This window comes from Squalius cephalus (genome assembly GCF_949319135.1).
Source record: "Squalius cephalus genome assembly, chromosome: 22".
Lineage (NCBI taxonomy): Eukaryota > Metazoa > Chordata > Actinopteri > Cypriniformes > Leuciscidae > Squalius > Squalius cephalus.
Genome location: NC_137143.1, coordinates 6,968,690 through 6,983,302, shown reverse-complemented (window position 1 = coordinate 6,983,302; position 14,613 = coordinate 6,968,690). Strand labels below are relative to the sequence as shown.

Below are 14,613 nucleotides of genomic sequence, written 5' to 3'. Positions count from 1 at the left end.
CCCTGAGATAAGGGAACGAGTATTGCGTATACGGCCGTGCTATGGCGCACACGACTTGGCGATTCGTCACTTCAGTCGCTTAAACCTGAATCCATGGTAAAATCGTATTGCTGGCGGGATTCGCACCGATTGGTTCACGCAGTTATGCCGCTCTGCCATTGGTTCGTGCAGTTCCCACTGACCAGCCAATAGCGTGCGGGTAAGCCTCAACACTGTTATGGCTGTGCAGTAGCAATGCGTAATTTTATAAAAGGTACGTAATACTCGTTCCCTTATCTCAGGGAACCGAGGTTATGTCAGTAACCGATACGTTACATCATAAGTGAATGTAAACAGTTAGGACAAAAAATTATACTTGGGGGGCTGGATCTGGAGAGGTCTAGTTTTGGTCTGGGTCTGTTTCTTGGAGGGTCTGGTCTCAACTACACCTGGTTCTAGATCAAAGTCTCAATGAGATTCTGGTCTGTACATACCTCGGGTCTGTACAGACAAGTCTATTTTTTTCACACATTTTATCATCACCCACAAATTTATTTATGGCTGTGAAGAAACAAGAATGATTATCTCATCATTCATTATGACGTTTTTCCACATCACTTCAGAGCTGAAGTGAGCAGTTTATTCAGCACAGAGCTATCAGAGACATAATCATTATCTTTATCCAAATGATCCCTAAAACTCAGATCTTCCCTAGCAGGCGTGTTCAGGACAGAGTCTGTGTTTAACGTGACCTCATGACCCCCTTTATTCACCAGCTCCTACAACAGAGAGCAAATCCTTTAACCCTGGGGGTGTGACACTCAACCTTTGCCACAGCTGAAGTCAGCTGGCCCAGGCAGCACTGAAAGACGTGGATCAGTGAAAAGCAAAGACAATTGTGTGAGTCAGGCTCCTCTGACCTCTCTCTCTATTGTGTGTCCCTCCCTTCCCCCCGTTTCTACTGTGAGAGCGATCGTGAGGCCGAATCTTCACAGGAAGAGTGATACGCGCTGGGAAAGTCACTCCACTTCTGACATACACTGACCCATTTTCTGTGATCTGTTTTTCTGAGACTCACAAAGAAAAATGCTTTTAAATGAAAATGATTATGCAGCTGCTTTGATTGTAAAGAGGGAAAGGTCTCACACGAGAGGGAGTCAGAGTTAAAGCGTTTGCATAGCGATCTCAGTCAGTGCAATTGTGACTTGTTAGATGAACAAAGCTGACAGTATTTTTCTAATGTGCATACACCTATTGTTGGTGTTGTTGTCTGCTTTTATACAGAAAATTACCAGTTCACAGTAGTTTTTAAACAGTCAAAAGCTTTAATAAATTTAAATGATAAACAAAATGCACTTGCAATTTTTTACAGACACATAGTCGTACACATAAAGAAATGAATAATACTTATAAGAAATATGTATTTAAAATGTACATTCACATGAGCTCAGTTATATCAATGGCCCAGAAAAAGCCTGTCCCAATGACTTTTGATTACCTGATGGGACACACTTTCAGCGTAGTGTTATACAAATGCAAGTAAAGATTTACAGACCTTTATTTACACACTGATTTTCAGTACTTTGCGTATGTAACAGGCGACACAATTTAGTAGTTATGGTGGCAGGACTCCAGACTGCAACCAAATGGTCGCATTTTGTGACGTTTTTCCTGCTGGTGTGATTAAATTTTGACAGCGCTGAGAGATTAGTATAGAAAGCCTTTGAATTCGCCACAGTATTAATAACATAGCTGCAAAATTTAGTGAGAAGCAATCAAATCTGGCAAAGAATTCTGTTATAAACCACAGATATGATTTCAGATCAAACAGCGCTTACATATGGAATCCAAGAGAAACATTGTGCCATGAATGAACAAGTTAAAGAAGGCTTTTCAAGGAACCATGGATTTAATGTAGTAACGCTAACTGTAACCATGGTATTGTGCCAGAAATAATCTAATGTTTTTACATTACTCATCTCAGGCTTCGTACAACCTTTTAAGAGTGAAATTCAAGCCATTTTCAATGACTTTCAAGTGCTTTACACTTTTTATAATAAATAATAAACAATTTGAATGTTATTTTTAATGTGATAGAATGACTATAACTGACGGCAGAGGAGCACTTATTGACTTGTTAGCCATTTCCACTCCCTAATACAGTAGCTGAATCCGAAATCGACCCTAAACCCTCAATCACTATTCAATACGATAGTCCACTAATACTGTTCACTTGAAAGAGTGAATGAAAACAAGTGAGCGAATTTCGGACAGCCGTAGAGCGTACATCGGCTGTACACTCGTTATTGCGGTGCAGTGTGGGATAGAATGAGTGCACTCAATAACATCCACTGGTTTCGGACACCACTACAAATGGCAGTCCCTTCAAATAATGCCCTATTTGAGGGTATAGGGGGCGATTTCAGATATGGAAAAGTAGGAAGTCGCAAAGTCTCATGAAAAACAAAAACTTTTCTTCAAATTGTAACTGAATCACACAGAAAGAAAGTAAAGAGCGCTCCTTTTATAATCCCTGATGCTGTCGGTCAGTTCAGTATGATACTATAGTACAACAATGGTACAAACAGAGAACATTAACATTTTTCCCAATAAAATTTGATTTTTGCATGATACTGTTGTTAATACAAGTTTGATCTGCATTTCAATTCAAACTCAGTGCTTTACTGTTCAATTTCCAATCAATAAACATGTAATATTATTAGTAAATGCACTTATTAATGCGAAACAATAGTGATATGATTCAATTACCTTTATGATTAAAAATCCCCCCAGCGCCACCAAATAAGGTGCTGGTGCCAGTACAACCATCTGTAGAACTTAGTGGCACCAGAGCTACTGCTCTCAAATGTTAGTCTGGAGCCTGGGTGGTTCTAATTAAGTGATAAAAAGTTGTTAACAAATGTTTTACAAAATGCACATACTCATCATGCACCAATAAAATGTGCAAGGCGTTACATTTTACTACCAAATTATACATAATATCTCAGCAAAAGCTTAACCTTTAAAGTGCCAAATGGCACACCCTTGGCAACAATTTTAGTGGCAATTTTGTTTTTTGGAGTTCATTGGATTATATGCTCAGTATTTCTGAGCCAATCATTACCCAACCTCTTAGTCAAATTCCACTAGACATTAGCCTTCGGAAATATTTGTCAATAAAATTACGCTAAGACGCTAAGAACTGTGCTGTGAAGTCTTTTAGAGTATGGTCTCCTCTCTCCTCCACTTCATAGCTTCCAGTGTGGCACTTAGCTCAGCCTCCTTGGTAGCGTGACGTTCGTTCATGACTGCAATTTGCTTCTCCAGTCGCCACAGCTGCTCCTGGTGCTTTTTTCGAGAACTTCTGTAAGTGCTTGAGACTTTACTGTTGAAAAAAATGTTTGTGATTGATCCTAGCATTCGCATACATGTGTGGTTGACATTTAGCTGTACACAGATAATGTTAACGCTAACTTGACACAGATAACTGCTCGCAATACTCTGAGCGGCGTCAGCGTCAACTGGTGTGGGAGTCGTGGACGCTGACAAGGATGCTAGTGCACCTCTTGAGACCAGGAGAGTGAGGGTTTACTATCACAGCTTTTACCAGTTAGCCTCTGTTACACTGACACTCATCCCAAAAAACTCCACTTCCACCTGGGTCACGGCACCAATGAAACTTGTTGTTCTTACCCCATTCAAAACGAGATTCAAATCTGCATCAACTGGCATGGGAATTGGATGCACTAACACTGAAGTCCACAGCCACTAGCATCAGTTGCTAGTGTGCCTCTTGAGGCCATGCGAGTGAGACTTACCTGCACATCTCTTACCAGCTTGCCTCTGCTATATATTACATATGTCAGGATAGTTGTTAGCGAAAGGAGTGGGACTGTCAGATAGCTTTAACGGATAGCTTTCACCAGGTCAGCTCCTGGAGGGCTACCTTTTTGCAGACTTCAGTTCCACCCTGCTCCAACACACCTGATTATCTGGTTCAGGTGTGTTTGACTGGGGTTGGAGCAAAAATCTGCAGGATGGTAGCTCTCCAGTAACAAGGTCTGAGACCCCTGCTCTAGGTATATTAGACCTTCTTGTTATAAACTGGGTGACCATGTGACTATATCAATTGTTGCGATGACAATCATGTGAGTTCAGATACTTTAGTTATTATGCTAATGATAGTGTTGTGATGTAAAGTTCATGTGGTTTTGAGTTACTTGTAGTAGCGGGAGAGACGTGCAATCTCCTCTCTGTTGACCCTCCTCTGAGTGGTGCTGTCTGTGACCGCTGAGTCCAGCGACTCACGTAAAGCCGCCACTCTCTTCTTCAGTGATTGCTCCCTGCAACAGGAAGTAGAGCATCCACAGGTTAAGTAATGTGTTTTTTTTAATGAACTGTATGAGTTTGTATGTGTTTTGATGTTTTGTTCCCACCTTTGCAATGCTGCTTGCAGTTCTCTTAGAATAGAGTGATTGCGAGGACCAGGAATTCCCCCTTCAACTTCTATATTTGCCAGATTTTCAGCAATTCTCTACAACCGAGACCAGGTATGTCACTTTTCAGTGTTTTTGAAGCATTTTTTTTTTTTTTTTTGAATTTCTAAGAGATGAAGCATCTGGTAGTTGAGCAGTTAATAAACCAGTTTGTACATGTTCACCTAGGCTCTGTTTACACCTGGTATTAAGATGCATTTTGGTCGATCGGATCACAAGTGGATGATGCTAAATACAGGTGTGAACAGGGTCTAAAACGTCTTGAGCTTGTCCACTTTCGACCACTTCCAGAGGTAGTCGAAAACGCATTCGACCGTGGTATTGCTTTCGTAGTGTAGACGCTCATGTGGTCGAATATGTTCAAACAGCCACAAAAGACCGTCTACTCTCCGCCTACTGACCTAATGCATAAACATTATGGGACGCGCACTAGGCAGATGGGATTTAAACTGACCCAAGTCTAGTTTGAAGATGAAAAACGTCCCAAGCACAATGTTCTCTTACCATTGCCAGATTTCTAACACACACTTCGGCGTTGGTCTCACGGCTGTTAGAGCAGAAACGAAAGCTTCTGCTCTCCGTTTACATTCTCCGTTTTTCCGTCATCTTCAGGCCTGTTCAAATTTAAATTGCGCAAGCTGATTTTGTCCATTAGATCGAAAGATCGGAAAAAACACACACATTTACCCACCCATAGACCCTGCCTCCCTTTGAAGTAATCAGGGCAGAAGTGGTTGAAAGTGGACAAAAGAGACTAAAAGAGATTAAAAGAGATTAAAACACCAGGTGTAAACAGGTATGAGTCTCCCTCGTCTACTTGTGACCCGAACGACCAAAACGCATCTTAATACCAGGTGTAAACAGGGCCCTAGATCAGCTGGACTAACCTTCTGTTGACAAATTAACTCTACAGATTCCTAATTGTAAGAACAAACGTCAATATTTCAGTGGCAGAGGGGCTGAAGTATTAAAGTGACCCTATTAAGCTATTTTAAAGGTTCCTAATTTTGTTTTGGAAGTCACCTACAATAGGTTTATATGCAATCAAGGTCAAGGTATATTATTATCTCTCATAATATACATAGCAGCTTATTAATATACCCATTACCATTTCTACATTTCAGCTCTGGAGGCTTCAGCGCTTGATATACAGTGATACGAACATTGGCATTGCTTTTTATGTATAAATTCCAGTTTGGGTCCTCATCTTTTTGAAGTGCATGCAAAGTGGATTCACAGTTTCTCGACATGTCAACATCACAAACCAAACTCTTCTAATTTCAGCTACAACTACAGTGTTTGAGGGCAGATCAAAGTAGACATTGTTGACGGGCAGCCAATGAAGACCATAGGCTGGCATTATGTGAATTTGTTACATTGTTATGTACGTATGTAACACAGGAAGTGAGACTGGAATTACTGATGACTCGTTTCAATGGTTCAGAATCTATTCTTTCTTTTAGGAGACAATAAGCTTATTTGTCTTGCACTTTGATCTTTAAAACTTTTCAACTCTTTTACCTTCACAAACTAATATTCGAAAAGCATAATAGGGGCACTTTAAACTTAAGCTCAATATATTACCCAGAAGATATGGCATTTTGAGACCATGCAAACATAAACCAGTGGTGTCCTGCACCTGGGGGTCACCTTCCAGCAGAATTTAGCCCTAGCCCTAATTAAACACACCTGGACATGCTAATCGAGGTCTTCAGGATCACAAGAAACTTCCAGGCAAGAGTGTTGAAGCTAAACTCTGCAGGAAAGTGGCCCTCCAGGAGAAGGACTGAACACCACTGTCCTAAACAGTCAGAGGTGAAGATATCACATTTTGCAGGCTATTAAAGAAATATAAGCTTTTAGGTCATTCACATTATTTCTCATATGAGGTCACACATTTCAGAGCACCTGCTGGGTGGCTCTCCTCTCCCCCAGCTCATCTCGCAGACTGTCCAGGATCAGAGCACCAGCAGAATCTTGGGCACTCTGGACCATCAGCGCCAGGTCCAAACACCGTCTCTCTTTTTCCAGAAGCCGAAGATTCCCACGCATCTCTGACATCTCCTCCTGCCAAAAAATTAAATCAAGTTACGAGAAACTGTAAATTTCAACTGTAAAGTAAATATGATAAAACTGCATTGCATCACACTCATAACATATATATAAATTATATTAAGTATAAAACTTGTTCTGAATATAGGAAGTAGGGGTGAACTTTTCAAAATTGCCCACCCTGACTGTCACCAGCTCATACAGTAGACCTGCTTTCTCTTCTTTGGTGTTTTTGGAAAGTGAACTGGTGCGACCTCTGACCCCTGCAAGCGTGCCAGTGTCAGGACTGATCTTGCCCTCTCCTGCTTTGCCCCGCTGCGGGATACACATTGTGGCCCTGTCCTGCTTCAGCCTGGTGATCCTCTGGAGAATTACACCAGCCTTGCACTCAAACTCCTGCCCCGATAAGCTGGAGTGTACAGAAAAAGAGAGAGAGAGACAGAGGCTTTTCAGAACTAAGATGACGTCTGTTTCATTATCAGACAAATGGATTACCAAGTTATTTATCAATGTATTGCACTATAGAAACAGGTATTATAAAATAACTTTTTGAATTTTTTTAATAAGCTTAAAGTCAAGTGTAAAAAAAACTATCACTGCGTCTCAATTTGCAAACTATCCATCCTAAATAGTATTCAAAATTAGAATGAGTGTGTCCCAAATCATAGTATGTTGAAATGAGTATTCCAAAAATATCCGGATGGTCTACTTTTTCCGGTTAGATATTCGAAGTGCAGATCCGTGCACACTCTAACGGCTAATATTGCCCACAACCCATTGCGTGTTGGACGAGGATTCGATTAAAACTACAAACATGAATAAAAAGTGTAAACTACAAACAAACTCGCGGATGTGCGAGTCTGACGGTTTCGTAGAGAGGTTTAAATACAGGGGTTTGAGTGATTAATTATCAGTATCTAACCTGATTAAAAGATATTTATTCAATGTTATCCACATTATATGTAATCTGCAACAGCATTGTGAACTTTTGTAATGATACATTTGGTCATTAACTTTTAAATGCATTATTGTGCAAATTCCAAACACATGAGGAGAGTTCTCTGCATGAAAGAGCCACGTCTGACAGATCAACGTGCTACTACATGTCTCTCTGAAACGCCCACACAGAGGTCAGAGACGAACCAAGATGCCTACAAATTGGTCAGCACTGCAAATTGGTGTGTCAGTGATCACCAAAGCATTTTTTGCGTAGGAATATGTCTCTTTACCATCTCAAGTCCTTCCAGTGAAATTTTTTGTTTTGCTGATTCCCATTGCATTTCGCATATGTTGAGCAACAGTAAATATGAGGCAACAACCTGTTTGTTCTATTCTCAGCAGTGCCCTCTGGTGGACTGGAGGATGGCTCGCCTTTGTCCGAGTTCACGTCTGTTAACTTTGATAGGTCAGACTGCGGTGTGCTCATTTGTTCTGTAAGGAAAAAAACACTGTATTTGTATGTGCGTGTGGTTGTACATTAATGTGTTTATGTGTCACATGAGCTGTAATTCAAAGAGTGTGCAGCACCTGCGTTCTGTTGTTTTCTGGCTTCGCACAGGGATAGTAGGTCACTGTAAGCCTCCTCACACTCCTCACTGTCAATCAAAAAGCCATTATCAGCATACCACTCACACACACACGCTCCAAGTGCCAATCTTAGGGGCCAAAGGTCAAGGTTTACAATATCAAAAAGAGTCAAGAAAACAGTTTCAGGATCAGTTTTAGAAGCAATCGTGATATGCCAAAGTGACTAAGCCCTGATCCTGGATCAGTGGCAGTTTTCGGCACATGCAGTGTGAGACAGAGGTGAAGACAGCAGCACACCAGTATGCCAGAGCCATGTGTAGAGCCGAGCTGTCTGCCTCCTGTCGGCTAAGACTCATGCTCAGCTGCTCTGATTCTCCTTTCCTCCTGACCAGTGCGGCATTCAGGCGCTCATTCCGAGCTTTCAGTCGCTCCAGACACCTGCTCAAACAAAGCACACCCGTCAGAAGAGATTCAACAGTTCCAGCCTTTCAAACTTATACAAAAATCACTGTATTTTTTATCACTGTAAATATTTTACCAACACCTTAACTCGAAGTATTAAGCTGGTATGCAGCAAGAAATAAAAATTCACCCTATCTGTTTTCTAAAAGCATCCATTCATTTTTGTTAATTTTTTGTTTTTTTTGTTTTTTGACCACGTAATTCTTAATCAAAATGTCAAAATGACTTTCGGTAAATCGACTGCAAGCTCGCATTAAGATCTTTCTCCATCCATTCAACAATATATTTTTTTTTTCTCTTTTTCTATAATCTGTTTCACTTGGATGTACATCACAATGCATGTCTCTACTTCCATTTCATCACTACATTAAACACAAATATATATGAATGACACCTCAAATAATTTATCTTGTTGACAAGAGGTGTATAAATTCTTTTTTTCTTTTCTTTCTTTTTACAAAATTTTGGCCAGGCAGACAATAAAAAAAGCAAAGAAATCCCATAGTCTAACAGTAAAGGTGGGCAACATTCCCTATGTAGTGAACAGAACAACAAAGACTTGGGGGTGGACTCTTTTAACTTTTGACAGTGAAAAATTACCCTAGCAACCATCCAGAACAGCCTAGCAACCGCATAGCCACTCAGAACACCTCACCAACCAGTCAACAACCATCTAAATGCCCTGGTTTGCACCCATATGTATTTTTTTTTATGTTTTTTGAGATTTTTTTTATGAGATTATCTAGGTGAGAGAGGAGGGAATGGAATCAAGAGGTCAGTATTGATGGATAAAGCTATTAATCTCTCACCTCTGCAGCTTCTCGATCTCAGCCTGAAGCACAGAATCAACGGTGCAGGGAGATGAAGGGGAGTCCGGCCTGGAGCCAGGCAGTTTGCGGGACATCAGAGGGGATCCAGGATATGGTGGAGAGGAAAAGCAAGGACTTGAAGTTCGACTAGAGGACAATGATGGACTAACAGGAGGAGAACGACTCACTCCGTACAGCCACTTCCTCTTCAGGTCCACTAACTGCCAAAAGTTCAGCGGCAGCGGAAGTTCGAAAATTACAATTAAATGACTGAATTAAAAATACGTAATGAACATTATTTCATCAAATTACCTACTTGAAGACTTTTTAACTTATTAGTAAGTGTATTAAAGCTCCAATATGTAGGAATTTTGTAATAAAATTTCCGAAAATAACTTGCACAGTGTGATATATTTCCTCCAGTTGTGTACTTACAATATCTCAAAAGTCTCCAAAGATTTTTTATTTCAGAGAAATTCCGATTTTAAATAACTGGCCGTCCCGGAAAAGAAATGTCGCGCCTCAGTGACGCAATGTCCGCTCTATCCTTTTTTCCGGTGTGGACCATGTGATAGGATATTCCACCACACCGGATTTTTTTTTTTTTACAACAACTTTATTGAGGTTTTTTTTCTTATCACAATAAACAATAAAGACGTCTGACAAAGAATAAAAAAAGAATAAATAAAAAATATGACCCACCACACCGGAATATCGCATGGTCAAATGCGGAAGTGGTGGTTAAAGCGTTATAGCCATAGACTGTATGGTTATAGCTGTTATGGATCACGAACTCTTTGGCGAGTATTGAAGTGCCAACAAAACGAAAGCGTCCATATTCGGATACACGCGGAGTCGCGGACTGTGTGACAAACGGAGGAATAAAACCCGGATAAATATCGGCAGGCGATTTCGAGATGGAGAGAGCTGCGCGACTATCTTGGACTTGACAGAGACTCTCTCGCGAGTGTATTGAGACAGGTAAGACATGCAACTGTCAATAATAGCACTTATAAACAAAGTTATATTGCTCTTTGTACTTTGGTAAGGCTTTTTATCACGTGTGGTGACCGAGATTATGGCAGTACAATTAAATACAATCGGATATGATGTTAAAAAAAATATTTAGTCATTACTTGCAAATGTTCGTTCAAATTTACTTTTAGATATTGGTTTGAACACGTTAAACAACACGGCATTAACCATAAAAACGTAAAACTGCACAACATTAACCAAACAAATCATTTGACAAATAGCTGTATGTTGTAACGGGATAATATAGCATAACATTTCACGTTCCTTGCAGTTCATTAATTATGATGACATAAAATAATACGATCAGACATACAGGTAATACAAAAACGAATAAATTACCTCATCCGTGATCATGATTCATTAATTCCATGTAGATATATCGCTAGATGGTGAAAACGCATTAAAAACGACATCTCCCATCGTCACCTCCTTCATAGCGTCATCAAGCTTCGCCTTTGTTATTGTTGGAAACTGCGCCCTCTTGTGTTCAAATACCAAAGTCGCATACTGGAGCTTTAATACTTTGAGGTTCTATCGATATACATTGTTAATATAATTTAAAATAATGTTTCAGTGGCATATGAACTTTTAAAGCTACACTGTGTACTATTTTAAGTTGATTTTTAGCAAAAACACTTTGTTCTTTCAAAATTATACATTCTCATTAATGTGTAATCACTTCAACCAACTAATCAAGTATTCTCGTAAGTGTAATCTGCCATTTAGAATACATACGACCGAGTCGCTCGAATGGCGGAAGCCATGTTGCGCATCCATCTTGAAAATACATTAGCCAAAGAGGGACATACCTGGAAATTCAAGCTTTGCCTTTTGCGTTTTTACACTCAGTGGCACCGTGATGAATGCGAGGGGAGATTATTCGCGACTGCCGGCAGATTTGAAATAATACGGCCACCGTAGGAGTTAAAACGCCCTCGGAATGGGAGGGGCTAGAAAGTAATATTCAGTTGGTAGTCATAAACAATTTCACTGCTAGATGGGAGAAAATCCTACACAGTGTAGCTTTAATATTGAAATATATTTTAATATAATTATATACGCAATCATATTCTAATATACTTTTGATATATTCACAATATGTCTAATGGTACCATGAATTGCTCCAAAATGTAAAAATTGGGAATATCCCAATCAACCTTTTCCTGCAGCCAATTTTTCTCGTCCTCAAGATCAATCAGCATACTTTCAGCTCCTATAAGCTCTTCCTGGTGGCTCTTCAAGGAGGTGTTGAGGTCTTGGTTGTGTTTGTACAGTGAGAGAACATCCCGCTGATACTGACGTCTCTCATCAGGGGGCAGAGCAGAGGGGTATGAGATCCCCAAATCGCTCTCCATCTCCTCCAGCACCTGGATCAGATTACAGAGATCAGAGCCTGAGGAAGCTCAGATGCAGCAGAGTATATACATGCTACAGCGAGAGGCTGGATGAGCACCTGTATAGCCTGAACCCAGCTCTCCCGGCCTGCAGAGAGATGGTGTGCTTGAACTCTCTCAGAATCCTGAGTTTGCAGCCTGAGCATCTTCCTCCCATGACCGCTGGAGGTCTCGAGAGCAGAGAGAACCTTCTGCAGCTCGCTCCAAAGATCACTGCTGCCCCCTGTGGAAAAACACACATTTCGTTTTTTTTCTTTTTATGGACATTTCCAAATTATTGCTATATTCAAATTATTCAGACAGTTATTAAATTAACTACAAAAAATTCTAAAAATGTAAAGAAAAGAAAATGTGATAAAACACCACTAATAGTGTTGAAATGTATTATTATTAATAACATTAATATTCTCAATTTATAATTATTCACAGTCAAATTCATCAGCATTTTTGATTATCATTTAAAATTATTATTTTTTACTTTATTCTTTAGACAGTTATTATTACTATATAATTTTATTATATATACAAATATTATATTACAATTATATAAGTTAATAATATTAATATGAATACAATAACGATATGAATGGTTTTGCTTGTTAGTGTTATTTTCTTTTGGTGAGTTTTTTTTGTAAGAATGAATATGGATGAAGTTGGGAGGAAAAATGTAGAATGACGTTCAAAATGTGTGTATAATAATAAACCTTTAGATGTTTGCACTCCATTACGAACACAATTCCTAGATTTCTAGATTTAGTATTAGTTTTTCTTCCAAATTCTAAAGAATCTAAAGAAAATGTTGCAAAACATCACTAATTATTTTGAACATCAGTCAAATTCCTAGAATGTTTTATGATCATTATTTTTATTCAAATTATTATATTTAAAACAGCAAAAGTATTTATTATTAATAATAATAACATTTTAGTTGTTTGCACTCCATTATGAACACAATTCATAAATTAATAAAAAAAAAAATTACGTTTTTGATTTTTAGTTTTATTTTTCCTTCCAAATAAAAAAACAAACAAAGTCTTTTAGAAAAACATACTTGCATGCGTATAGGAAATGTTAAAGTTAAAGTTTAATAAGTAGTTTTGCATTTGGAAACAAAAGTCTGGCAGGACCAACAGTCCAGTAAATAGCAGGCTGTCCGTTCTGACACAGCATTTACTGTGATTGACGATGAGGCATTGCATAAACAGAACGTGCCTTCTGAGTCCCTGCAGATGTTCTTGGTCTTGGTCTCCACAGACGCTGTGCCAGCGTCCACCGCTGTGAGGCTGCAGGCCGGAGATCTCAAGCCCTGCTGCGGGACGCACCCACTGACCCACGCGTGACCCTCAGCCGGTTTCATCTCTCTGTGAGAACACAGACCCTTTCACATACTGTACTTGTTACAGCAAAACTACATAGCTGGCAACTGTTTGAGACGGGTATTACCGTGGTATTTGTAAGGAGTCCATCTTCCTGTTGAGCTCAGAAATGACTTGCAGTAAAGTGCTCACCTCCGTCTCACACTGCGCCAGCTCAGAGTCAGCTGACACCAGACTGTCCGATCTCTGCTGGAACGTGTCACTTGTGTGAAATAATGTGCAAAACCAGTCTTTACTTACTTCAGATAAAGAATTGAGCTAGATTGGGTTAGGCGAGATGACACTATCAACTGGCCTAAAATAAGTATTTAAACACTTTCATTCAATATAATCCAAGTAGCATCTGCAAACAAAGGATGCTAGGGCTCAGAAGTAAATTCAATGACATTTAAAAGTGACTATTGTATCACAGGAGTAGTTCAAAACATTCACTCTGATTGTTCCACTAACATGACAAGCAGGAAGAGTCCGAATAGCCTGGTTTAATTTGGAACATATGAAGAGTTCAGATGCAAAAGCCTCAAAGTGCCATCTGAAATTTTCTTCTAGAATGATCATTTTTATCAAGCTTGTATATTTCAATTAGTGTATAAGTTCAGTAATTTCACTTAAATGACAATTAATAGGTAATCTTCATTGTCATTTAAGTGAAATTACTGAACTTATATATACGAGCTTGATAAAAATGATCATTCTAGAAGAAAATTTCAGATGGCACTTTGAGGCTTTTGCATCTGAACTCTTCATATCTAAATTGTTCTATAATGTAGATCTTTGTACATCAAAACAAACTCATGAAGATGCCTATAAAACAATATGGGTGTTGTTGATTTCTGCACCCTTTTGTTCTGAGGGGAGGAGGAGGAAACAGGCACATCCTGTAACTGCACTTCCTACAGCTGCATTGTGGAGCTTACTGTGAAAAAGTAGCTCTCAAACTGATGTTCTCAGTATTCAGATATAAATATCATTTAACTATATGGTTTAGGGACCTATTTTGCTGTAGATGTTTCTGCCAATGAATTGAGTTTGGTTTGAAACTGGTGACTATTCTAAATTCCCTTGCAGCACTAGGCCTATACTATAATTAAAAGACATTTCATGATTTAAACCGTTATTAAAATATGATCTTTACTAAAAAAAAGAAAGTTTTACACTTTAAAACGTTGCATTAACATGTGTTTAAAAACAAAAACTATTTTTCTGCTTTTTGGATCAGATTGAGAGTACACCGCGTCACCGTCCCAGAAACTCACCTGTGTCATTTGTCTGATCTTGGTTCAGGTCCTGTCCTTAGGGAATGTCCCGAATGAAAGAGTGATCCAGTGCTGTCTCTGTCTCTTCTGCTCGCCGAGCTTGTGAAGCTTGTGAAGCTTGTGAAGCGTGTACGCCGTGAGCTTCAGCACATCCTGATCAAACACTCTTCTTCTCCACTTTACTGGGCTAAACCTGCTCTCTGCTGAACACATCACTTCTCTTGATT

The 14,613-nt window shown here is 39.4% G+C and overlaps 1 protein-coding gene across 5 annotated transcripts in view; it reads right to left on the bottom strand.

The window, feature by feature from the left end:
- The window catches only part of ushbp1 (Usher syndrome 1C binding protein 1), a 21,180-nt gene extending 6,567 nt beyond the window's left edge, over window positions 1-14,613 (bottom strand). For 2 of the 5 annotated variants that reach the window (XM_079858360.1, XM_079858359.1), the window contains exons 1-13: window positions 14,387-14,613; window positions 13,198-13,319; window positions 12,967-13,115; window positions 11,814-11,977; window positions 11,518-11,727; window positions 9,326-9,546; window positions 8,352-8,492; window positions 8,055-8,122; window positions 7,847-7,958; window positions 6,708-6,936; window positions 6,384-6,542; window positions 4,416-4,513; window positions 4,200-4,322 (exon numbers count right to left, since the gene is read on the bottom strand). In XM_079858360.1, the coding sequence (XP_079714486.1) occupies window positions 4,200-4,322; window positions 4,416-4,513; window positions 6,384-6,542; window positions 6,708-6,936; window positions 7,847-7,958; window positions 8,055-8,122; window positions 8,352-8,492; window positions 9,326-9,546; window positions 11,518-11,727; window positions 11,814-11,977; window positions 12,967-13,115; window positions 13,198-13,319; window positions 14,387-14,395 (1,805 nt within the window). In that variant the 5' untranslated portion in view covers window positions 14,396-14,613. Of the gene's footprint in view, window positions 1-1,289; window positions 3,365-4,199; window positions 4,323-4,415; window positions 4,514-6,383; window positions 6,543-6,707; window positions 6,937-7,846; window positions 7,959-8,054; window positions 8,123-8,351; window positions 8,493-9,325; window positions 9,547-11,517; window positions 11,728-11,813; window positions 11,978-12,966; window positions 13,116-13,197; window positions 13,333-14,386 lie in introns of those variants that run through there. The other 3 variants (XM_079858356.1, XM_079858357.1, XM_079858358.1) reach the window with 3 other exon arrangements.